The sequence below is a fragment of the Hyperolius riggenbachi genome, chromosome 3, assembly GCF_040937935.1.
Source record: "Hyperolius riggenbachi isolate aHypRig1 chromosome 3, aHypRig1.pri, whole genome shotgun sequence".
NCBI lineage: Eukaryota > Metazoa > Chordata > Amphibia > Anura > Hyperoliidae > Hyperolius > Hyperolius riggenbachi.
Genome location: NC_090648.1, coordinates 376,812,364 through 376,839,389, shown reverse-complemented (window position 1 = coordinate 376,839,389; position 27,026 = coordinate 376,812,364). Strand labels below are relative to the sequence as shown.

At 42.9% G+C, this 27,026-nt stretch overlaps 1 protein-coding gene across 12 annotated transcripts in view; it reads left to right on the top strand.

The window, feature by feature from the left end:
• The window catches only part of ERC1 (ELKS/RAB6-interacting/CAST family member 1), a 393,540-nt gene that overhangs the window by 341,946 nt on the left and 24,568 nt on the right, over positions 1–27,026 (top strand). Inside the window, exon 19 of one of the 12 annotated variants that reach the window (XM_068277246.1) lies at positions 12,762–12,845. The exons of the other annotated variants lie outside the window; for them this stretch is intronic. Within the exon in view, the coding sequence (XP_068133347.1) occupies positions 12,762–12,818 (57 nt within the window). The 3' untranslated portion in view covers positions 12,819–12,845. Of the gene's footprint in view, positions 1–12,761; positions 12,846–27,026 lie in introns of those variants that run through there. 12 annotated transcript variants of the gene reach the window in all.

Genomic DNA, 27,026 nt, shown 5'->3' with positions numbered 1-27,026 from the left:
TCTGCAGCGTCCTCAAGGTGTCCACTAATGATACAACCTTGATTGGTCATGTTAACTGTATTCTTTTAATATGGGAATAATCTGGAGTGTCCAGAGGAAGCCCACAGAAACACAGAGAGAACATGCTGTACCCTCACTTGGTATCATGTCGCCATCATTCAGCCTCGTTGTGGGTCAAGCCTCATTGCGGATCATAATCCACTACAAAGTTGAATGATGTTGATGACAGGCAGCAGAAGACTGGTAAAAAACAAAGATTGGGATTCCTGACAGCTGGAAAGAGGAAAGGCAGCCTTCCATATGCCCACTCTGCTTGTAGCAGGTGTCCGGCATCAACAATCAAAATATAAACTGAGATTTTTTTAGGCAAAGTCATTTTTGGGGTCAAAAATCCTGTTCTTTTTATTCAAAGTATCTACAATAAGCTATGATTGGTAAAGTGAAAAGGTGCTCAGGATCAAGGCAGAGACCTCAAGGAGTGCAACTAGCCCGAGATGTACGTCAGAGAGATACTAGTTGTAAAAGGTAGTGTGACATAACCTATATCTGGGGTTATTTTTCAGCTGTAAGGCAAGTATGGAAAGCAGTGATGCCTCAGTTAAATGTACCTGGAAAGTAATGACGTCATGCTTGTAAAATAGAACTTATTTCTGGAGTGCAGTGATATCACTCCTGTAATATTTCTGGAGCATCTTTGCAGACTGCACCCACCTAAAATCTAATTTTCTGTTGTTTTGTTGTAGCTTTCTTAGATTAGCTTATAACATCCAACAACTCTAAGCAACCCTGTTTTATTAAAGTCTATATAAGTTTTGTGGAGAGCAGTGATGTCACTCCTGTAAAATCTAACTGGAAAACGATGATGCGTCTCCTGTGACATATATCCTATTTGGAAAACAGGTGTGTCCGTCCTGTAGAAAATGACCCTCTAGAGAGCAATGTTATCAATACTGTAGAATATTTTGTATCTGCAGAGCTCGGATTTCACTCTGTAGAGCAGTGTTTCTCAGAATTTCTGAGCATGAATGCCTTTATTATAGCTGGTGTTTACTGAGCAATCCCTGTTGTTAGTAGTGTCATCTCAATTACACCTTGACAAACGTATATTTGTTTGGCGTACTCAATATTTGTATGTAAATCATTTTTATACATTCCTTTTAAGATGCACTGTAGTGACATATATAAGAATGTAGTAAATTATTTAGGAGACCCACTTTATTTGAATTATCCTGGTTTGAGCATCAGAAGCACTTCCTATATCAACATTGGTATGTAGCCCCGCCCTCCCAGTGATGCCATAGCTAGACATGAGCTCTGCAGAGCTCCGCCGTTCAGATTCTGAATTCTGAGAAAAACTTGCGGGGAGCCGTGGGGTGGGGGGCAGTTTACAATCAGTATAGGCACACGCTAATGGTTTACACTGTACATTGTGGAGTACCAGCAGTACTTTGTGGTTTGCCAGGTGGTACGCTCCAGGTTTGCCTACCACTTGATTGCTTGCCTGCAGCTTGTCCTGGTCCCGTTCTGCCTCCACAAAGTTCGACTCCCCCTTCACTCACTCCTTGCCGTACTGCCCTGTGGCATACTTCAGACTTTAGATCAGCTGCGAAGAGACCAGACATCACTGGCCACTTCCTGTATTTGACGTGTATGCGCTGTCACTGCACCGTTTGTCAAGCTGTCTCTTCACTGCGGCCTGGTTACCGCTGATCTGAACTATTCCACAGGGTGGCACAGCAGGGAACAAACGAGGGGGAGCTGATTTTTGTGGCAAGTCTCTGCTCAGCTCTCTGGTGGTGGTGAGAGGCTACCTATATTGAAGCTCTGGATCCTAAAGAGGCTTCCCCCTTCTTCCTCAGTAGAAGGAATCCATCCAGTGCTGGGACCCCCTAAAAAGCTCCTTGTTAACGTGCGAGCATGAGCAGTACCGGCTCTACACTCTGATGGTAACAGATGAGCCCGATTTGGTTCAATCTGTTGCACTGGCACACTAGTGGTCCTTGAAAATTTTCAGGAGATAAAAGTGGTACAATTAGTGAAAAGTTGAAAAGCCCTATTCTAGGAGATATTTATTTTGGCTTTGAAATGTATAGTAAACAAATAGTCCACAGATATAGGAAAGAGCGATGAGTCTGTCACCTAAGGGTGAGAGAGGAGGTAATTGTGCAGTATCATCTTTTTAGGTTATGATAGTGTATATTGTGAACAATTTATACTCACAAAGGTGGATTGCAATCCTTGCAACCGACGCATAAGCCTGCAGGGAAATAACTGTCCCAGCTCGGCTCTTCAGGACTTAACTGGAACTGGGTTCTCCTTTGGATCTTTAGGATTAGTAGACAGTAAGACTAAAGCTGGCCATACACTGGCCCGATTTGCCGCCGTTTCCACAGCAGATTCGATCACTGAGATCGAGTCTGCTGCCAATGGTTCGTGCTAAACGCACCCGCCGATCTGATTTCCTCCTGAAATCGGATCGGTCCGTCGATCGCACCGTGCGGGAAATTACCGTCGATCGCCCGCAGGTAGGGAGCGTGTCACTAGCGGCGGCCGATCCGATACAGGTATACGTTACCTGATGCTGGCTCCCGGGCATCTTCTCCGCGCTGCACAGCTCTGTTCCTGCTTCCATCCCAGCGTACATGAACTTCCTGTGTCACGCCAGTGACCAGGAAGTTCAAATAGAGGGTGCTCTATTTGAACTTCCTGGTCCCGGAGTGACACAGTGTATGCTGGGATACGGTACGGTGCAGCGCGAAGAAGAGGACCCGGAGCCAGCTTCAGGTAATGTATACGGGGGGGGGGCAGTCGGTAGGAGCAGCTCAACAAACAGATTGTGATCGGTTTCAGGCTGAAATCGATTCACAATCTGTTTGCAGTAAAGGCAGCCATACGATCCCTCTCTGATCAGATTCGATCAGATAGGGATCTGTCAGTTGGTCGATCTAATGGCAAATCGACCAGTGTATGGCTACTTTAAAGGTTTAACCTCCTGAGGAGGTGTGACTGTGATAATAAACAGGGTTCAGAGGCACCCAAATTGTACAGTATATTTAAATATCTATACAAGATAGGAGAAGGTAATCTTACCTCTCCAGATGAACAGACAACCAAATTATTGGAAAGGTTTTTATTTGAGCACACATGTAAGTTGGCCATACCTTTGTGTGGGGGAAGTTGCCTTACCTTGGTGCTCAAATAAAATCCTTTCCAATAATGTGGTTGTCTTTTCATATGGAGAAGTAAGATTACCTCTCATCTTATATAGATCTATAAATAAGGTGGGCGCCTCTGAACCCTATTTATTATCCTAGTCCACAGAGAGGCACCTGACCGCATTAATGATGTAGCCACCTGTGATAAATTTCAGATTGTAAATCGGGGAGGAAGAATTTTGCAACTAACTGACTAAGTTATAAAGAAATATTGTGGTAAAACAAACAAACAAAAAAACAGCAATTTTATAGATTCCGATATTTTCAGTTCAGTTCCTCCTTATATCAAGCCAATGTCCAGGCAGCAGTTATTTCACTCCTATAAATATAATGTATTTAGAGAGTGGTGAATTTACGATTGTAGAATATAACGTCTAGTCTAGAGAGTAGTGATGTCATGTCAGAACATGGAGTATCTGGATAGTAGTGATGTCACTCCTGTAGAACATATTGTTTCTAGAGAGGAGTTCTACTAAAGTATAGTGCGTCTTCAGACATGTAATGTTACTGCTATAGAATATGAGCGAAAAGAGAGCAGCTACACAATTCCTGTACAATAAAACATATCTATGGAGAAAGGCAATGATAGCACTTCTGTATAAGCTAGTAATCTTAAGTAAAGCTTGCAGTGCTTATCCATCTCTGTTGTGCCTTCAGCTCCCTAACTGACCTATTCTCATTCTTGTCACATTCTCCAATAAAACTGATGATCCCAACCAGTGGGAAAATACTTAAAGGGGAACTGAAGAGAGAGGTATATGGAGGCTGTCATGTTTATTTCCTTTTAATCAATACCAGTTGCCTGGCAGCCCTGCTGGTCTATTTCTCGGCAGTAGTATCTGATTAAAACCAGAAACAAGCATGCAGCTAGTCTTGTCAGATCAGACTTATAAGTCTGAACCACTGAAACACCTGATCTGCTGCATGCTTGTTCAGGGGCTATGGCTAATAGTATTAGAGGCAGAGGATCAGCAGGGCTGCCAGGCAACTGGTATTGTCTAAAAGGAAATAAACATGACAGCCTCCATATACCTCTCTCTTCAGTTCCCCTTTAAAGTGAAAAAAAAATTTAATCTAAAAAAAAATTGGAATGTCTTTTCGCACCCTTCCCCGAACAATTACATCATGAAAGTATCGCTTTGTCCCCAATAACGCAACTCCTGCCGTGCTGGAGGAGCTGAAAGGCAAAGGTGAAGGGGTTAATCAGGATTTAATCCTGCCTTTCTGGGGGGTTCTCATAACCCCCCCCCCCCTTCTTGTTGATGCTGAAGAACTTACAGAGCATGTAATTAGTGGAATGTGAAGAGCTGGAGCACCTGTGAAAGTGGAGCTTTTCTCTGGGAACCTGCAGCTCATTCCCCTCTCCAGAATAACTGCCGCTTATTCATGCATTGTTGCTGGGGAGCTGGGTGATCTCTTCCCAGAGCGCTCTGTAACCCGTTCTTAGCCAACAAGGGGCTTATTCACAAAAGGGGTTGGATAACTGCAAATTGCATAACATGTCATTACACCTATGGTTGCACTTTCTTCATAGCTAATTTGTAACCCACACAGGTGTTTACTCATTGTCTGTGTCCCTTTTAGAGAGAATGAAATTCACTTCCTGTTTGTGTTACATGCAGGTCTCTCCTGTGATCTCAGGGTATCACTAGAAAAGGGAAGTGTAGGAATTATCTGTGTTGGGGACATTCCAACTTCAAACCACTCTATGAATATGTTTTTGCCCTCTGTTGGAGGGGTTGTACACCTCTAATAACGAGTTGGTCCACCTTTAGCTCTGATCACAGCCTATATTCTTCTTGGCATGGACTCAACAAGATGCTGATACCATTGCTGAAGAATGTATGCTCATGCTGACATAATGGCAGCTCTAAGTTGGGTGAGATTGGATGGTGGTATTTACAAGCTTTGAAGTGGACTTTGTCCCACAAATGTTCAGTAGGGTTGAGGTCAGGGGACTGAGCTGGCCATGGAAACCGGTTAAACTCTGATTTGATGTTCCTCAAACCAATTTGAGCCCGAATGAATACCCAAGCACTGGTGTAGACTCTGGTTTGAGAGTTAGTTTATCTGGGAAGGTTTCATTGCTTTTTGCCCATTATGCAGGAAAAGGGAGATTACACTTTCTTGAGCTATAGCTGCAGTGCTGGCTGCAAAAGTTGTTCTTTCAGCCCAACATAGGGAGGAGGTGGGCAGCATCAGCTGTGTACACACAGGAAAAGACTGGCTAGTGTACCCTCCCTGACTACGTATACACCCCAAGGAAATAAAAGGGATGCCATTAAAATATGCCTCTGCCACATTTTCAGTCAGACTCCCACCACACCTATAATCACACATACCACAAAGAATTTATGGAAAAAAAGACAAGACTTACATATTCCAAAACACCAGTCCTTCCTATTCTCACTACATTTAGTAAAGAGCAGAAATAGTCACATAAACACAATATTTAGTTGAGAAATACAGATAGTTACACAGGTCTGTACATCAAATTTAAGATGTGCACATAATGAAGAAGTTGGGGCAGTGTTCTTTTGTTTCAAAACAAGGATATTTGGGAACTATGTTAGCTCATGCAGGTGATAATGGCAATTAATTACTGTATTTATGGACTATAAGACACTTTTTCTCCCCCAAAAGCAGGGAAAAAAGTCACTGCATCTTATAGTTCAAATGCAGGGAGTTCCTGACTTGTGAACGCTTGCCAATACGAACCTCCAACCTGCCGAAGTGTCGGGGACTCCCTGTACGGTGCCTATACAGGGGGACACAAATAGGCATAGAGGAGGACACAAGGGGAACAGAGGAGAAAACAGACACAAGAGGTACAAGGGGGCATGAGGTACATTGGGAGCATAATCCACAAGATACCCCTTCACATGGATGCACCAGGTTTCATATATACATTTTTCCCCCTGGTTTTTGTCCTCTAAACCAGTGGTTCCCAACCTTTTCCGGCCCGGGGAACACTGTCTGACCAAATTTTTCTCCGGTGAACGGCGCGGGGGGGGGGGGGGATGCGGCCCCCGGTTGTTTGCGCGACCTAGTGGACAGTGCCGTGCGCAGCAGGCTATGGGGGGGGGGGGGCTAGGGTGCGGCTGCATAGCTAGCATAGTTGCCCCAGTGTAGGGAGTTTAGTTGCCTCAGTATAGCTAGTATAGTGCCCCAGTATAGTGCCCCAGTATAGCCAGAATAGTGCCCCAGTATAGCCAGAATAGTGCCCCAGTATAGCTAGTATAGTGCCCCAGTATAGTGCCCCAGCATAGCCAGAATAGTGCCCCAGTATAGCTAGTATAGTGCCCCAGGATAGCCAGTATAGCCAGAATAGTGCCCCAGTATAGCTAGTATAGTGCCCCAGAATAGTGCCCCAGTGTAGCCAGTTTAGTGACCTCCCGCCCGTCCACGCGGCCGCCGCTGTTATTACCTTAACAGCTGCCGCTCTCCCCTCTACGGCGCGTGTATATTCAAGCAGCGTATCTCCGGCTGCTCTGTGTGATGCAGAAGGAAGCAGGGCAGCGGCTTCCTGTAACGGCGATATGTATTGCCGTTACTATGGTAACCGAGCCCTGCCTCCTGCACATCACATACAGAGCAGCCGGGAGATATGCTGCTAGAATATACATGCGCTGGAGAGGGGAGAGCGGCCGCTGCTAAGGTAATAACAGCGGCGGGGACGGGCGGGAGGGGGAGAAGAGGACGGCACACCAGGCAACGTTCCGCGGCACACTACAGTGGTTGAAAAATGCTGCTCTAAACCTAAGTGAGTTTTATGTTTAGGAGCATCTTATAGTTTGAAAAATATGGTAATCAAAACTTTGTGCGATGTTAATTCTAGCAAATTTACTATGATATATAATAGAAAAAAATGTGAGGCAGAACTAAGGCTTTCAAGTAGACATTAAACAAGTGACAGCGCTCCAGGCTGTAAACTGAAGCCAACAGAGGCATGCAGAGCCCCACAGGGGCTAAATACATGCCTTGAATGCAAATCAGATGCAAATTATGCACTAATTCCTAATCTAAAAATTTGAATGCAGGTTGAAGCACATGAATGCAGCTAGCCCAATAGTATACTTATGTTAATTTTGTACAGCAGGAGAGATTGGCAGACGGGGTCCCCCTCCCTCGAGGGCCTGTCAACACCATGGGGAATTCTAGTAGGAAATAATTTGTGCACATATTATTTATACTGAAGCTAATGCCCTTCTTTGCTGTACCTGTTTTGAATGCATGCTGTGTAAATTTGTCCATATTGTGGAGCTCTGCACATCTCTGCAAATGGCTTATTCTGGTACAGCCTTTGTCTGAAAGCGCTACCAATCTCTCCTGCTGTATAAGGCTTCCAAGTTTTGGGGTACTTTTTTTTTTATTTATTTTTTAATTAAACCTTGGTCTACTTGCTTCATTTTATACTTCTTGCATGTCACCTCCACAATGTACAGTGTAAACCATTAGCGTGTGCCTATACTGATTGTAAACTAGCTGGAGTATATGTGATGGCTCCCTGAAAAATGTGCTTCTTAAATGTTTCTATTGATTCTAAAGTGATTATTCTCCTCCCATATTGTAAATAGTTCCTCTGCACTGCTTGTCCTCCGGTACACATCTCATAAGCTGTTAAGCTCACACTGACTATTTGAGAATGGATAGTCAGAAGATTCAACTGCAAACAGCAGGAGATACATGCTAGTATCTGAAAAGCAGGGCAAGAAATCAATCATGCAAATACATTGCATTGCCCCACTGCAGTTCATCATGAATGCGGCAGCCAGAATTATCCACTGCTCCCATCGCTCCACCACGGCAGATCCCCTCCTAGAATCCCTCCACTGGCTTCCTATCCAGTCCAGAATCAAATTCAAGATACTGTGTCTGACCTACAAATCGGTCCACAAAACCTGTCCAACCTATATTTGGGGGGTGGGGGTGGGTTGGGGGGTTGGGGGGGGTTGGGGGAGCCCCTGGTAACCAGTGCCCTGGAATAAACATCTTGTTGCATGAGTATCTGCACCAAGCAGGAACTCTTACACCCATGTTAACACTTGCACTAATCCAGTAATTCTTATATATATAAAAAAGCTAATGGAGCTGAAATAATGTTTACCATTAATCCCAGGATTGTAGAGATCTGAGCTTAAGAATTCCCTCTAAAGGAAAATTTAGAGTAAATGTCCTGACAAAATCTAAAATCCACTCATAGGTGTAACTTATCATAATGTGACGACTCAGGAATGTTCCTTGTAGTGCTTGGCTCTCCGCTTCCATAATATGCAGGACTTCACCCAAGCTCCCTCCTTCTGCCTCCCCCGTTCATGTTGGGGGTGAATTACTGGTCCCTCCAATGCATTTTTAATGGCCACCGTTGCTGCTTTCAGTCATTGGAACTGTGGGAAAGGGTGGTCATCTTTGAAAATATGTGTAGGAGCATCTTCACCACAGCCAACACAGCATTGGGGAAGAGAAGAGGCCTATGAAGACAATTACAGAATATCAGGAGCCGTCCTCGAGGTGAGCATGGGGTTTTCTCACTACAGGTGAAATTTCACATGGTTAGAGTTCTGATTCAAGGGCTTATTCACATTTCTGCCATTTACATTCACGTTCTCCTTTGACTAAAGTGAATTAGCTACTTTACTTTCTTTGTAACATGCATCAAATATGCGTTTAATATGCTTGTACTTGTAAAACAGCTTTGCTAATGCCAAGCTATGGTGTTAAACCCACTAGAGCGATTGCGATTTTGGAAATCATAATCGCAGGACATGCAGCATATTGTATACATATACTGTACATAGTATATGAGTTAGCGTAATCACTGGAAAATGCAGCTGCAATCGCCTACAGAGTGCTTCACAAAGCGCTAACGATTGCGTTTCGCAATCTCTAGTGTGTCCCAAGCCTTATGGTGACGTTAGTGTACTTCACATGCTCTGTGATGTGCATGGACCTATGAAGCTTTCATATAAACATGCATTTCTATCCTCTGCATTACCACATGACAGGATGCATTTTTACAGATGACATGCATTTTTTTGTTTTGTTTCTGGGCTGAGGAGCTGGGACAATGACAAAACACCTAAGAAACAATGCATTCACATGTACATAAGTATGCATGAGCTCTCAGATCCAAAACCAACATAGCCATCTGTACATAATGTATAGAAAACACTAAATACAAAGACATACTACATGCATACCTCACACACAAGCAGTATTCCTCACTGTCTCCCTGTCCTGGAAATTCCTTGTAGCATAACCCTGGTTATCAGCTCTGTTCAGAACTGGAAACAGATAGCAAGGAGATCAGTTACAGTTTTCTCTGATCTGGTTAGCATTGTCTCCATTGTCAATATCTACACAATAGTAGAATCACATGTACAAATGTTACAGATTGCCCAGCAAGGTTATGGTGAACCAGAACTCCTAGGAGTATGGCTGAAGGAGACCAAAAAAACCTCCATACTAAGATAAACTTATGTACAAATGTGAACAGGAGTTACAAGCTCTTGCCAACAGTCAGCACTGTCTGCACATGGGGAGGGGTGGAGACTGAAGTGAATAATGATAAGATGCATTCACAAGGAGGGGCGTCAAGAGGTCTCTGTGACAAACGGAAAGCTGGTGCTGCTATGACATGATTATACCAGCAAGCATCCCCCACAGAGCTTGCAGCTCTGACCAAGTATCTGATAAATGCCTTCATGTGCTTCATGGTAGGACCCCACTGGCATGGTCCTATAATTCTCTGGGCCCCATACCAGCCTCCCTTCACTGATGGTCTATCTTCGGCCTTGTCTTTAGACAGGAAGTGGGGAAATCTTTTCAAGATTAACAGAGAAAGGACCAAATGGAATTATTTCTGACTAGCAGGGTAAACCTAGAATAAACAAGCATTATACCACATTTCCTGTCCCTTGACTTACTAGTGAGGAAAAATCTCCCCATTTGTGACAGACTGCTGCAAAACACACACACACACACACACACACACACACACACACACACACACACACACACACACACACACACACACACACACACACACACACACACACACACACACACACACACACACACACACACACACACACACACACACACACTCTGACACACACTCTGACACACACACACACTCTGATGGTGCAGATGTGTTTGGTCATTTTTTTATCTTGCTCTTCAGAATAACATTGATGCGTACTCTGGGGAATAAGGGGAAATACATATAACACTTGTTTACAGCCGGCCCATCCCACCTCCCCAGGTTTGGCTTTGGTCGGAGGCTCTTAAAGGGAACTGACCACATTCTCTTTCACTAGAATCTCTCCTGACATAGAAGCTGCCATGTTCCCCCCTCCCCTTCTCACATTCCTTATTTACAGAAGTCAGAGATGCTATCTTGACACATTGACACACACCATGGCTTTGAAGACACACTCCTAATTATTCACCCCCTTTGCTGATGAAAGGCATTGTTTACCTCTTGGCAATTAGCTCAATAAAACAATTAGAGGTTCCTGAAGTCTCTGCGGATGGGGGCGGTCGGAAGGCCTGCTCAAACAGGCCAATTTAACAACTTTGAATGTAAAATACAAGGTAAAATTAAAGTTTATTTTAATAATGAAACAGATAGTCGGCATACATTTTTCATGTGCTATAGAAATGTCCTGAGTGAAAAAAAAGGTGCTCGGTTCACTTTAAGATCTCCCTTGTAGCGTCCGATGGCTCTGTGGGGGTCATACATTCCTGGCGGTACTTTAGAGAATTATCTCTGAAATAGCTCTGTGTCACTTGGCATGAGCACAGCGGCCTGTAGTAACATCTCATTTCTGGATGGTCTCTACCTTTTGACCTTCCATGACACGCAGTTCCCCCAGGGGAGAATGGATCCTTCCACCCGCTTGGCCCTTATTAACCTCATACTAGCTGAATAAGGCTGTTGTAAAGTGAATTAAAATGGTTACATTGAAGGATAAAGCTTATAACCTCTTGGCACACTTTCCAAAGTTAGAATACATTTTTTTAAAATTTGGCATTAAATCAATGATGCAAAAGACTGCATATTGGTTGAGGTATAAGAGATTTGATGGAAAAAAAAGTGTATCTCTAATAAAAAAAAACAAAACCCAGTACTGAGAGGCTGTTGTACTGGCAGAGTGGTTAATCATCCTGTTTGTTTTCCTGTACGTTTCTGTGTAGGCATCTATCTCTGGGGCTGCTGTGCAACTCCTAGCCTTTATACCCAGAGAGACATCATGGTTCGATTAACTTGTCTTCTTTTGTATACATACCTATGGTAATTTAAAATAATGTTCTATTCACACTTTGTTGCTTTGCAGTATGAAATCAAGATACATAAAAGCTATACTCAGTCAATGCTACATTGAACAGCCAGTAAAGGCAATAAAAAGCTTACAGTCACTGAAATGGATAAAGGATGACCCCCCCTCAAAAAATATATATATAGTATTTGACTCCATGTCTGCGTGATCCTTTTCATGGATGCCAAGCTAACTGACTTCTAACTGTGATTAGTGGTAACTGTTTTGATTGCATTTCAATGCTTGGTGGTGCAACTGAAAGCAAACAGGTTAGTTTTTTAGTTAGCAGGGAACTTGTGGACACAGGCACCAGTGGTTGGTGTGGGCTCTCCTAGGTCATGTGTTCTAAGGGTTCATGGGCCACTACCCCTATTGGCCAGTTGACTGCTTTACTGCAGATAGCTACCAGGTCACAGGACCTGAAATTGCCTCACCATAGACAAAAAGATAAGATAAATTTGTATTGAGGTATAGGCAGATAGGACTGGAAGTGGAGCTTGGCAACCTGAAGTCAGAGACATGTCAGACATTGTTGAGGTGGCAAACAGACAGAAAGTCATTATCCAGACCAAGGCAGAGGCAGGCAGCTATTCAAAAGGCAGAATCAGAGTATAAGCTGGGTTGGCAATAGGAGCCTGAATCACACGTTAAGCTGGTCAGAAATTGTCAGTATAATAATTAAAACAACACCACAAAGCAGAACGGACGGAACTGGCCATCTCCAGGAGCAGGCTTAAATAGCCAAGAATGAGGTTGTTACAGTGTGCAAATTCTTGCACATGTGACTCTTTACATTCAGAATGTAACTTTAAAACACACCTAGCCTGAGGAAAAGCTACCTAAGGTAAGCACACTGGTATGTTCATGCTGGATCTACATACCACTGTGTGTTGTCCACTCCTCGTTCCCCTTGGTCCCCATAATGACTCCATGAAGAATTCACTCCTCTTAAGAGGTGGAAAAAGGAGAGTGATAGGAGGGAACGTCACATGCCTTTCTTGACTAAAAAAGTGAAGAGCACACAATGCACAGAGGTATGTGAATCCAGCATGAAACGTGCGTCAGGCAATTGAAGGTGATGCATCGTGCTGTATGAATTGTCCAATATTGTCATATAGACTACAATGTAGACACAAATTACCTTGGTAGGAACTAGATTGTAAGCCCCTCTGACGGACAGTTAGTGACATATACAATTTACTTTTTCTCCTTCATTTTCTCCCAGGTCGTATTTTCACACCTTGTCATAAACTGCCAGCAAGCAAGAAAATACTCAAAATAATTTTGATGGTACTTTTCACCAATTTTGGGTTCTTTGTAAAATGCTGAAAAGTTTTTTTGTTTTTGTTTTTTTTAAAGAGAAGATGAAAATTATCTCATAGAATATAACTCTGTAAAAGTTAATTTCATATGGGCCATACTCTGTAAAGCAAATATATAAATACTAAATAGTAATAAAATAGGATGTACAAATAGTTTTAACTGAATTTGTTACTAAGGAGATTATAGTAAGAATAGATTTATTGTATATAGTGTGGATTCCATACGTTGTACTATTTACCTTTACATATCGGGGATGCACCCTTTGTTGCACAGTTAACCCCTAGGATCTATACGGACCTCTTTCTCAGGAGAAGAACATTTTCACTTGTCTTGTCTTAAGAGGGGTGTGTTATTCATTTATTAAAGAAAATTCCGAGAACACAAGAAAATGCAAAATCGGACGGCGAACGCATCGCATCCTATGTTAGTCACACTGTCACAACCTTGGACACAGTGGAAGGCTATGGGACCAAATGATGTATGTTCCCCCTAGCCTGGTAACCACATGAAAAACGCTCACCTGTCCAGTGGATTTTCAGTTCTACCACCGCCGTTCGGTCCACTGCAGGGGATCAGTGACCAGGAGAAGCATGGGGCACCTCATTGGATTGCAAAAAAAAATAATAAATAAAAACCAATGGGAATCCTGCTGCAACATGGGAATACTCATTGGTTCATGGTGGACCAATGAGAATCCTCTGTGTTGCTAGGTCGGATTCACATTTAATTTTTACAATTCAACAAGGAAGCCCCATGATTCCTGCTCTCCGGGACGAGTGGTGGACAAGGAGCGTCGTAGTCTGAACCGGCCCTTAGAAAGGAGGAACTGGGTGTCCAGGTGCCCCTGGGGTAATTCTCTTGCTCTTATATCATTCACTTGGCAATTATAAATTGCCTTGAGTATATACAGCTGACAACATTATGTTGTGTGTCTTAATTTCTGCCTGCAAAGCAACAAAACGTGGATATTGTAGAAGGGTGGAGTTCCTTTTCTAGATTTAGCATAACTGCTTATGAAAAACACTGCATGTCATTTAGCATTAACTAATTCATGCTAAATTAACTGGGACAGATTATTGCTTTTGTCCACAACAGCCAGATTCCATTACGTTTATATGACTCCTTTTGCCTACCCAGGTTGTCAGCATGCGCAGGTTTTATGTTGCACTACATCCAGATCAAATGTTTATGCTTTATGTTGGATGCACACAACGCATTTTTTCCATTGATTTTCCATCTGATCAATTTCCGATTCGATTTTCCGATTCGATTCTGTTATCTTTTCTTATCTCTTTCCATTCACTTCTATGAGAAATCGATCAGAAAAACGATCGAAAATAAGATCGGACATGACAGAAATGATCTATCATTTTGCAGCAGAATAAGGCAATAGACTTAAAGCCTTTATTTTAGTGACTTCAGTGCACAGGCTCCTGTATCTTTATTAGGACAGATAGATAAGATTTGCACACTTGCTTAAACCCATCCACACATCTCTGTGAATCACTGCTCCGCTTAACATGCTTTGCCCCGGTCCATTTCCTCTTTTATCTGTGTTTTGTCACCAGAATCGGCCCCTGAATAGCAGGATTAATGACTGCTTATCTTACCACGCAGCTTTGTACTGGAGAACCCTGGAGATGTGAGAGACACAGCGTGGGGTGTTATTGTACTGTATAGTGTTCTCACCTACGGTCCATCTCCTCCTTCCCAACTCTCTGCGGGAACTTCCAGGCCTGCAAATATCTACCATAAACTGCCTTAGCTACACTATTTTCATAATTTCCAGCATTTATCGCATGCTGTTACATTCCGCAGTGCAATACTGAGCCCACAGAACCACTCACATTAAAGCCTGCCACAGAAGAAGTGTACAGTTAAACTGAAAAGTAATTTGTTTATGTTAAAGTGGAACTGAAGTATCCTTAAAGAAAACCTGAACTGAAAATTAAAAGTCAAAATAAGCATACACAAGTCATACTTACCTTCCATGTAGTCTACTCCTCAGTGTCTTTCTCCTGTTCCGCATCCTGTTTGTTCACTGTGATCAAGGGAATTTTCCGTCCTCCATTTTGAAAATGGCCATTACCCATAACAGCTTTCTGGTCAGCACACAGTTAAACTGTAACATCGCCCACTTGAGTCATAGGGAACCATGGACATTACCTGGTACATCAGTTTTCCTCTCAGCTATAACTGACAGCAACTGATATTTTACTGACAACAACTGATATATTTCAGATCTGACAAAATATTGTCAGAACTGGAAGGGATAATTGTCAGAAGAAAATGGTGAGCTTCTGAGAGGAACTGATGGCAAGGTAACTACATAGTTACATAGTTATTTTGGTTGAAAAAAGACATACGTCCATCGCGTTCAACCAGTATAAAGTACAACACCAGCCTGCTCCCTCACATATCCCTGTTGATCCAGAGGAAGGCGAAAAAACCCTTAAAAGGCATGGTCCAATTAGCCCCTAAAGGGAAAAATTCCTTCCCGACTCCAGATGGCAATCAGATAAAATCCCTGGATCAACATCATTAGGCATTACCTAGTAATTGTAGCCATGGATGTCTTTCAACGCATGTAATGTTCATTTGAAGTTACCTCATGTGTTTGTTTTAAATATTTTTACTCAGTACAGGTTCTCTTTAAAACAAAGAGTTTCACTTATCTGGAGCTTTTGCCAGCTCCCTGGAGCCGACCTGTGCCCATGCCATTGCAAAACGATCCTCCGCTCCCCCGCTGCAATTCGCTCGCGCGCTCGTCCTCATTCACACTCCCGTCAACGGGATTATACTGCAAGAGCCACGGGAATGTGTACGAGGATACACATGGCCAGGGTGCAGTGGACGTCAACTTAGAAGTCGGCTTCCACTGCATGAAGAAAAGTGAGCTGAGGCGGGGGAACGGAGGATCGTTTGAAATGGCATGGGCACAGGTTGGCTGCAGGGAGCTGGCAGAAGCCCTAGGTAAGTGATTTTTTTTTTATTTATTATTGCTTTATATTCATAGTTTACATAGAAAAAAATGTTGTTTCATAGAATAAGTTTGGAAAGGATACACACATACCAGACCATATGCATCTCATTAACCTAACCCCAATGAATCCATATGAAAAAAAACCTTTCTATAACTATTTTGAGGGGTGTGTATCCACTTTATAAACATGATATGGTTTATGTACAGCTTGGGTCTTTAGTAGAGTTGCACCAATTAACCCAGTACATAGTACCCATTTAAGTCCCATTCACACTTGCGTTTTGCCTTGCAAACGGACCGGATCCTGATCGGATCCTGATCGGATCAGGACCTGATCCTGATCGGAACCGTACGGTTCTGATCAGGATCCGATCAGGATCCGGTCCGTTTGCATCAGGCTGCCATCAGGATCTGTGGGCAAAAAATAGCGAAATTAAATAACAAAATGTTGGGGTCAGCAGAAGGTGCACCTGGTGCACCTGTAGAATCAGGTTCCTCCGCTGTAGGCCTCACCTCCACCTCCGACATTCTGCCAAAACAGCTCCAGCACGTCTGTCACTGCTGCTCCACTCCAGACATGCTTGGCCCATGTGTCCCCATCCGAAATGGCCGCTTGGATACGCATAGGAAGTGGGGTAGAATGTCAGGTTTTTGTAGGCAGTGTGTTTTGTGCCTTCCGTTCCCCATTGGTTTCTGTGTGCCTGATGGTGCTGTCAGGCTCCGGTCAGGCTCCGGTCAGGATGCGTGGGCCGGAGATCCGGACCCAAAAAATAGCGCATGTTGGAAAAGAGTCCGGATCCGATCTGGCTCCGGTACGTACGGAACGGACGCATGTGAACGTTCGCATAGACATTACATTGCTATGCGGAACGTACGTTCCGTTTGTACAGTATGCGTTCCGGATCCGATCCGGAAAATCCTGATAGCGAACGCTAATGTGAACCGGGCCTTAGGTATTAAAATTACCATCCATCCTTTTCTAATTGGACAAGCAATTGGCTATAAGAATTCCATAAAGAATAGTGTGCCAAGACTAGGTTTGTGGCATCCCCTCCTATAGTTGTCTCCCCAGGCATCTGCCTGGATTGCCTATGCCTAAAAACAAAACTGGTTAACACATCTCTAAATTGCATATCAGATCACTGCAGAACACCAAATCTCAAACAAAAATCTCTATACAGTACTAAACTGCAGTGTATCTCTGTAAAGTTTCACATCTCAGGAAATCTCTGTATGTCACCAAATGTTATTTCCAGTATCAGACCTGTTGGGCCCATTTTCATGGATACGATTTCAGTGAATCTCTGCAGAGTACAAAGTCTCAGTGGTCTTCTCTACAGTGTTACCTTCATAGAACCACTCACCCTTGAAGAAATGGAACACTCCTAAGTCATCACTTCAGGACAGTGAACCGAGTAATAGAAATCATCGCTTTTTGCCTCCGTATACCAGGTGTGCACCCAGAGCCAGAGGGTGTTAACCCTTTATTTAAATAATCATTAATCTAACTTTGGCCCCATACATTTTAAATGGTTCTTGGCCGATGCGTCATCTGAGAGCAATGTTCTCCTCCCTACCTCTCCCACTCGTCATGTGCCACACAATCGTGTTCCCCCTCCCACCCGTGGCAACAGAACGCTTAGCAACACATCTATACAGAACTCAGCCAAAACTGTCACCTGAGCAATCTAGTTAGAGCAAACCTGTGAGGTTTGCTGTGGGCTATTTTTGATACTTACCTCAGAAGGGGGGGACATCCTCACCACCCCATCTCTCTTTCCCCCCCCCCCCCCCCCACACACACACACACACACACACACCTAAACCAACTCTAGCTCAGATGGGAAAAGCCGAGCCAGATCGGGTTTGCACTAAGGCACAGACTACTCGCGCAAGCGCAGTAGCAAGGGCCGATTGGGCTCCGCTTTTTCTGCCAGAGCACGAGCGGATCCAAGCATGCATGAGCTGTCGACGAGCTCTTTTCCAGGGGGTCACAGCACAGGAACCAACGTGCAGAGGAGGACGGGAAGCCTCTTGGAACCTGAGGCTTCCCCCTCTCAAGGTGTGTAACCCATAGGGCCATTTTTTTTTTTTACCTTTCAGGTACACTTTAAAGTCTAATCCCTGCAGGGTACCTTAACATACTGCTCTTTCAGAGTATTAGCCTCTTGTATGATTCTAACATGATGATTTTACTTGTGTATCAGTACAGGGTGCAAAGTGAACCCAGTCCTGTACGAATTTAGAGAGGGTGCATGTGGCTAGCACATTGTCACTGATGGAAGGAAGTGTTGCAGGGCTTACATAAAGTAATACAACATTTTTGGATTGCCCTCCCACTGGGAAACACTGAGGCAAGTAACGCCACTCACATGCAATTTTACTGTAAGAATTTATTTGTGGGTGTGTTTATGGACCTACTCCACTCATAGACCTGTATCTCCTTCTCTGTGACCTCCTACTGCCTGCTCTCCTCCCCCAATCATTCTAAAGCCCCCTTTCCTACTAGAGACTGACAGCCATGATAGGCTTTCAGTAGGAAAGCGGATTTTCTACTCTCTGGCCTTCCTGCATACCCATTTACTGAATGAGAAGTATTTGAGGCTGGCTAGGAGGGAGAGTAGTCATCTATAGGTCACTATTGAGGAGATGAGAATCTATGAATTGGTGCAGTGGGCATTTTCCTGACATTTAAGAAAAGCTATACAACTTCTCATGTCAACATCCTCAACACAAAAAAATGTGCATATGTGTGTATGTCCCTGTTGTATTGTTGGAGTGTCTATTATGGCCCTTGCCTAGATGTAATAAATTAACCAGGCCCTTCAGTTTAGCAGCTTCCTATAGCGCTCTTCCTGTACTTCAAAGCTTTGTACAAGGCAAGGACTCTTTCCTATAATATCACAAACAGATGTTGGCGTTCCCTCACCACCTCCTGTGTTATGACAGCGATAATCAAGCATTCCCCGCTGCGTTTTCCTTTCAGTTACAGAAAATAGCATTCATAGCCTGTTCTGACTCCTTGTCTCTGCTGTATCGGAGTTGTGAATTCATGTGTTTTATCACCACAAGTGCAGCAAACACAACCAAAACTCTTTGTTTTGGATGGAGCCAGGAAGTGTTTGGGCCTCTTCTTAAAGTGAACCAGAGACTGAGCACCCACATGTATTTTACCATATATATCAGTGGGAACATTAGAGAAAACACCTACCCTGCTCTCTGTTTCATTCTTTACTGCTCAGCCTGCTTCTTATCAGCCCTGATGAAATACCAGACTGAGCATTCAGTCTGGCTTTGCTCAGAAATCATTATAGTAGAGTCAGAAGGGGGCAGGCTTGGGCTTGAAAATACATCAGACTCAGTTATGATTCCTGAGCAAAGCCAGACTGAATGCTCAGTCCGGGATTTCATCAGGGCTGATAGTATGGTAAAATACATGAGGTTGCTTCGTCTCTGGTTCACTTTAAGGCCCATAACACCACGTGATTTTTTTCCGACGACCGGATTGGGACTATATTCTCGTCCTTCTCCTCGGAGAAGGACAAGTGATTTTTTCCCCCGCAATCTTGTGATGTGGGTACGCAAATGTCATTTAGCGTTATAATGACCGCCACGGCGGATCGGATATTTAAAATCCCCAACGACTTAGGGATCGCTTGACTTCCTGTTCGTGCCAGTTGTGTGACGTTGCGCATACCCGTTGGCCGGAAAAAAGAATTGTGAAATGCTCGTTGTGAGGGGGACGTTGCTGGAACCATCTTCCTCCGTCGGGTGGTGAGTATTTACCTTTAGACTTTTGTTTATGATGTCTGGAGGGCTAGTGTTTCCATAGAGGCAAAGGGGGCAATTGCCCCAGGACCCCAGAGGCATGGTTTTACCCCTGTCCCTTGAGCACCTCTGGAGGAGAAGTGGAAAATACTGCCAATTCCAATCAGTATTCCTTACATGAGGAGGAGTAGCTAAGGGAGACACTTGCCCATCATCCAGAAGATAGCCCTGAAATGTAGTACTAGACACACAAGACACAGAACATTTATATCATGCTTTTCTCCTGGCAGACTGAAAGTGCCAGAGCTGCAGCCACTAGGATGGGCTCTATAGGCGGTAGCAGTGTTAGGGAGACATGCCCAAGGTCGCCTACTGAATAGGTGCTGGCTTACTAAACAGGAGATTCAAACTCACTAGAGAGCTGTGCTTGGCTCCCTAGAGTAAGCCCATGGGTGGCATGAAAGAAGAGGTGCTATCTGGACAGTCAGGCTCTCAACTGCTGGGGTAGCCTGGTAGCATGCTCAGAGGCCCTATTAATCTTTTGGGAATGCCGACTAGAGTGTTATCCAACAGTTGGATTGACTTGAGCTGCATCTTATTATTAGTTTGAACAATAGCAAACAACTTTTTTGGTTTGTTTCAACAACAAAAGTTGTTTGCTAATTGTGCAGTTAAGACTTTTGGTGAGCATGTGTATGAGCCTTAAGTAGTCCAGGCAGGACTAAAAGGTAAAATATTAAAAGTGCATGTGTTCTTGCTTGGCTTATCAGTCATGATTTCATCAAGGTTTCCCCCTTTTTTCAACTACACTTGGTGCAAAACTCCATCCATAGCACCAGTGCTAAATTGTTGCAGAATTTTGCTGTTATCACATAGCAGAGTCTGGAAGATCCTGATTATCTAAATGGTAGTGGTTGGTTCCTTACAAGCCACAGCTTAGCAATTCACTCAGATACCTGTGTTGTGACGGATTATATAAAGCAACTTGAAAAACTCTCCCATTTACAGTCTGAAGCAAATGCAGGAGCTGCCTGTTGGCTTTACCAAGGTGACTATTCCTAGATAACATAATTTTATTGACGAACAGGAGAACAATTTTCATGACTAGATTAGTAGATACATGGCTGCTTTGTTACACCAAGATGATTTTATCAATCGCCTGAACTTACGCTTCAATTGTTTCTTAGCATTTAAACCTGAACAAGCAGCCTTACTTTGTAGGGACAGTTATAGGGAAGAGGCTATGAAGTGCTTGTTGAGAAACAGGTGGTAATATGAACTGATGTATGGAAACAGTGAGGGTTCTGTCAATACAATGGTCATGTACAAACTCCATTTTTTATTCCTCGCATCATGTGGAACAAATCAGATGTCTTGTAAATCTCAGCCCCTGCTGTGGCTCTGCATCCATTGTCTGTGCCAGATGTCTGCGGTTCAGCCTCTTTAAGGAAAGTGAAAATTGTGCATTCAAAGAGGAAATCCATTCCCGTTAAATACAGTAACTGATATTAAACACATCCGTGCAAAGCAAAATAGTTAGCAGTTTAATGTCATTATAAATTGGCTTTCCATTGCAGTTTGCATAGGGTTTCTAAAATTGCCAAAAGTTTGCCAAAAGTTTGCCATAGCAACAGTTCAGTCTGCTGTGAATCCTACATCTTCCTGCTGTATGATGGCTGCCCAGAGCAGAAAGTGGTATTAAAGCCACTTCTGGCATCATCTTCTGTTTTACTGGACCGAGCCTTTGTTTCAGTGCACAATTACAGTGATGAGCAGATGTCCTCTTTTTTTACAGACGTGGGACTGATGAAATGATTACAGCAGATTGATACTCCCAGTTAGCATGTCCTGTGATAATTTTTTTGAGTGTGATGTGAATGAATATGCAGAACGTGCCAGTCAATTCTTGGAGATTAAAAAATAAATTCTATAAATACCAATCAGAGTAAGTGTTTTAGTTAGTTAAAGGCATAGCTGAATGATTGAAAACCATTTCCAAAACATACAGATAACTTGATTAGCATCCCCCCTAAAATTGGCCCTAGACTATGATACATACACTACACATACATAGACCTATGATTATGGTAGGGATAAGATTGTGAGCTTCTTTGAGGGACAGTTAAGTGACAAGACAATTAACTTTGTACAGCGGTGCAGAAGATGTCAGCGTTATATATATATAATTTCATACGCTTAACTTAATTGGCTTCCCCCTAAAAGTGGCCCTAGACTATGGTAGGGATTAGATTGTGAGCTCCTCTGAGGGACAGATAGTGATGGGACTAAATATACTGTGTAAAGCGCTAAGGAACATATCAGCACAATATTAAATAATAATATTGAGGAGATTTAGTTTCTTTTTAATTATTTTGTATTTATATAGCAATGGCATCTTCTGCAACGCTTAAAATAGTACATAGTCTTATCTCTCAGAGGGGCATTAATCCCCCTACCCTGTCACAGTCAAAGACTAATTTGGGGAAAGCCAATAAGCTAATTTTTATGTTTTTGAACTGTGGACTGTGGGAGTGCTCTACACAAACACAGGTGGATCATACTAATAAAATGCATACAGTAACCTGGCACCCAATGCAAGGCAAGAGCACTATGGCACTACGCCACCATATCTCCCATTACATTTTTTTTCTAAGGAGGAGAGGTCATCTAATTCAAGGAAACTGTAGATGGTCGCCCAATAGTTGGCTAAGCAACGTCTATATTTATGGAGAAAAGCAGAAATGTTTGATTAAATTTGTGTTTCATCCATAATTCTCCTTCTGGTAGCATGTAAACTGGTGTAGTACAAGCTGACCACCTCCTACAATATGGACCAGGTAAACATTTATGCCATCTCTGTTAATAGTGGCAGCAGTGCAGCAAGTACTTTTCTTGGAATCTTAGCACTGATTGTCAAGTGCTGCTGAGTGCAGTCTTATCACCAATGTTCTAAAGTGCACGTTTCATTTATCCATTTTTCCATGCCATACAGAGAAGACCCCCTTGGAGCCTCAGCCCAGTGCTGTATAAGCAGGGCCTGGCTCCAGTCACAGCTGTTAATGCTACAGATTCAGGTGCTGACAGGCCCTTAAACCCACGTGCACTGAGACATGTCACCCCTCTAGCCACCTTCACAGACTGTGAATGTGACACGACAAAGAAGGCGTATCTCCCATCCCAGATCTTTTCACACCTGATAGAGCATGTCACAGCATATGCAGAACAAATCACACTGCAGTAACACTCTGCTTAACTAAGGGCAACCATACTGCTTGAAGGAAATTTAAAAGCAAAGTAGCTGATTTGGGTGCCTCAGTATGCCTGGTAATGTGGACACAGCACAGACCGCAATGTTAATTGCATCTATTTCTGCACCCAGTGTATAATTTTAGCACTGGAGGGGTGCAGTCTATAAATTGAGTTTTGCTAGCAACAAGTGGCGGAAGACTGCACAGATATTGGCGGAGGGACACTTAAGGCTTGATTCACTATGCTGTGCTAACCTACTTAGCACGTCTAAAGTCTTTAGGCGCGCTAACCAGGGTGCTAAGTAGGTTAGCACCGGTTTTCTCAATCAGATTGCGCGCTAAGTATCGCGTGCAAAGTCCCATAGGCTTTAATGGGCACTTCGTGCGGAGCGCCCTGCGCTCTGTGCAGTGCGCGCGTAAAACTTTACGCACATAAAGCTTTGCGCGCGTAAAGTTTTGCGCTCGAAAAGCTCGTTTAGACATGCTAAGGGGGTTTTCACAGGCGTGCTAACAGTTAGCACCGCTTTGTGAATCAAGCCCTTAGTGGTGGAGATTACAGTGTGCAAATCAGCAGGTGTTAATGTTAGGCGTAGGTAGGAGGGAGGATAACGCTATAATATTTTGTTCACTGCCACAATATAGTCCCAATCTTTTTCTTTTTATAATGTTTTCATAAATGTGTTGGATTTACATGCTGCACTTTTAAGAATGCATTTGAAGAGGAACTTTAACCAAAGATTGAACTTCAGCCCAATCAGTAGCTAATACCCCTTTTGCCACAAGAAATGTTTACCTTTTCACAAATAGATCATCAGGGGGTTCTTGTATGGCTCAGTGTTCTCCCCAGAATTCTTTTCTAGCCGGGTGGCATGAAAAAGTAGCCGGGTGGGGCGAGATGACAGAATGCATGACCAGTGCTTCTATGAGCAACTCTGCTTACAGCACAGGAGGAGGTGAGCCGATGACAGCCGGGTGGTCACCAAAACTAGCCGGGTGGAGGACCCGGCTAAAAAAACCTGGGGAGAACACTGTTGCTGATATTGTGGTGAAACACCTCCCACAGTGTGATATCATGGCCATGACTGTTTCCAGTCTGGAAACTTTGTTGCATTGTGGGAAATAACGTCTGTTTCCAACTGCCAAGCAAACAGCATCTCCCTCTGTGCATATGTATATCTATACAAAAAACTTTTCAGTGTATCACATTGTTAGCGGGTGTGGTTATTGATAATGGAAGTTGGAGCTATTTTTTTTTTCTTTTCTGCCATCAGTAATGATGGTATCCTTTTCTTGTCTGCCATCAGTAATGATGGTATCCTTTTCTTGTCTGCCATCAGTAATGATGGTATCCTTTTCTTGTCTGCCATCAGTAATGATGGTATCCTTTTCTTGTCTGCCATCAGTAATGATGGTATACTATAGAACAAAGATGTGAACACCAGACCTGCTTTTTGGCATGAGGACTTTAAACAATTAGTGCTGGAAATGTCATAGAGATTGGTATAGTATTACACATGGTTTGAGAGACCTTATAATACCTCCCTGGGGTTTAGTTCTACAGTTTAATTACCAATTGACCAGTAGAAATTGGTCTGCACGCTAAATTGAAATGCCTGGTACACACAATGCAATTTCCCCTCAGATTGATGGTGAACCAATAATTTCCGCTAGGTCTTATTTGATTTCCGAACGATTTTGTATAGAAGTGATCAAAAAAAACAATTGGAAATCAGATTGGACCTGTTAGAAGTAATCGATTCAAGCGTCAATCTGACGGTAAATTACCTCTCGTGTACCAAGCATTAGCATTCCATACAGGTGTAGGTGTATAGGGAATTCTTGGTATAAATCACTCTGGCTGTGGGTGAGAGGATATCTGTATTCGCAGACATCCTGCTGCTATATTTGGTGGACCCTGATACCTCTAGCTACAGCCCTTAAAGGGAACCTAAACTGAGAAGGAAATTGATTTTTTTCTTTTAAAATAATACCAGTTGCCTGGCTCTCCTGCTGATCCTGTGTCTCTAATACTTTTAACCACAGCCCCTCAACAAGCATGCACATCAGGTGCTCTGACTGAAGTCAGACTGGATTAGATGCGGGCTTGTTTCAGATCTGTGATTCAGCCACTACTGCAGCCAATGTGATCTGCAGTACTGCCAGGCAACTAGTATTGTTTAAAAGGAAACCTCCATATCCCTTTTAGTTTAGGTGCACTTTAAGTTGAGATTACATTTTGGCACACAGGTCTTGCCATAAACTGGACTAAGTCACTTTTACTGCCACTGAACTCCCATGCAGACTCAACAATGAGGAATATACCATTACAGATAATTGGTAAAATGAAATACGCAGGCGTTGAAATCACCTCAAACGTAAGGCATTATTATTCTCTGAACATTGAACCATTGGTTCGGTGAGCTTGAAGCACATTGCCTCTTCCTCTTATAGGATGTGCTAACTTAATAACAATTTGCATCCTGCCAAAGTTCATCCATGTGTTTAGACACACTCCTATCTGCCTGCTCGCCCGTTCTTCAACTTTTTTGTTGTTTTTGTTTAATTTTAAAGGTGTAGAACATACAAACAGTACATAACAACCCTCCCTCCCTGTGGTTCAGTGCACTAATCAGACATTAAGAAAGACCACCAATTTGCATCTGAACACTGCACTGAAGAATCAACCGCGAGATACCTGTTACCACTGGCCTTATAGACACTCATGCTAAAGAGCTGTCCAGAACATAATGTGTGCCTGCATAGTCAGCTCAACTCTGTCAAATCTTCTCAAACTTAACGGGACAGTTTCAATTAAAGGATACCTGAGGGGACATGATGGTATAGACATGGGTATGTACAGTGCCTAGCACACAAATAACTATGCTGTGTTCCTTTTTTCCTTTCTCTGCCTGAAAGAGTTAAATATCAGGTATGTAAGTGGCTGACTCATTCCTGACTCATACAGGAAGTGACTACAGTGTGACCCTCACTGATAAGAAATTCAAACTTTAAAACACTTTACTAGCAGAAAATGGCTTCTGAGAGCAGGAAAGAAATAAAAAGGGTCAATTGTTTAGAAAGATTTAGATTTTAGCTTTGGCATACTTCAATAAATGTGTCATTGAGCGAAAACAATTAAATCTTAAAAAGTAGATTTAAACATAAAATAAAACTAGGGACTATCTTAAAAAGTCATTTTTAGGAGAAGGAAGATAGACACAATCGTTTATTTCTTTCGTTTATTTTCGCCTCGGGTGTCCTTTAAGGTATGTAAACTTGTACCACACCATGGCTATATTTATTCTCTTCGACCAGGAGGAGGTGGATGGGGGGCTATCAATGCCCCATTTGTGGAAGATCTAAAAAAAAAACATGATTTTGACCAGGACGTTTCGATGGGAGGAGAGGGTGGAACAACGCAAAAAAAAAAAAAAGGAATTCTTAACTATCCCCTAACTCATGTACTGTATATGGGTAGAAATAGGCATTGTAAAACAAAGAGATATTACAGACGGATGGGAAATAATGCAGTTCAGTGCCCTTAAAACTCAATACTCCTTGCCGAACTCTTCGTATTTTCGCTACTTTCAGCACCGCCATGCATTCTAGACACCGTTTGGTAGACATGATTTTATCATGCACTCTCACTATGTAGAACAATTACGAAGCCACTCGGATCATATGGGGATAATTTCTCTACTCTATAACATACTAATAAATACTGACAAGTTTGCTGTTCAAAAACCCTTGCTTATATGGAGGAATGATATTCAAGATCTGATGGAGGAGTGGTCAGAGGTTACCACATCCTTCCTTAAAGGAAACCTGAAGCGAGTTAAATTATTTAAAATAAACACATGACATAGCAGCAAATGAATATTACATACTAACCTCACTGGCAGTTCCTCTCCGAAGCTCACCATTTTCTTCTTACTGTGATCCCTTCCAATTCTGACAATATTTTGTCAGAATTGAAATATACCAGTTGATGTCAGTTATATATCAGCTGCTGTCAGTTGCAACTGAATGTGCAAGGTAATGTCCATGTTTCCCTATGGCTCAAATGGCCAGTATTACAGTTTAACAGTATGCTGACCAGGAAGCTGTTATGGGGTCATGGCCATTTTTAAAATGGAGGACTGAGAATTCCATTGATCACAGTGGACAA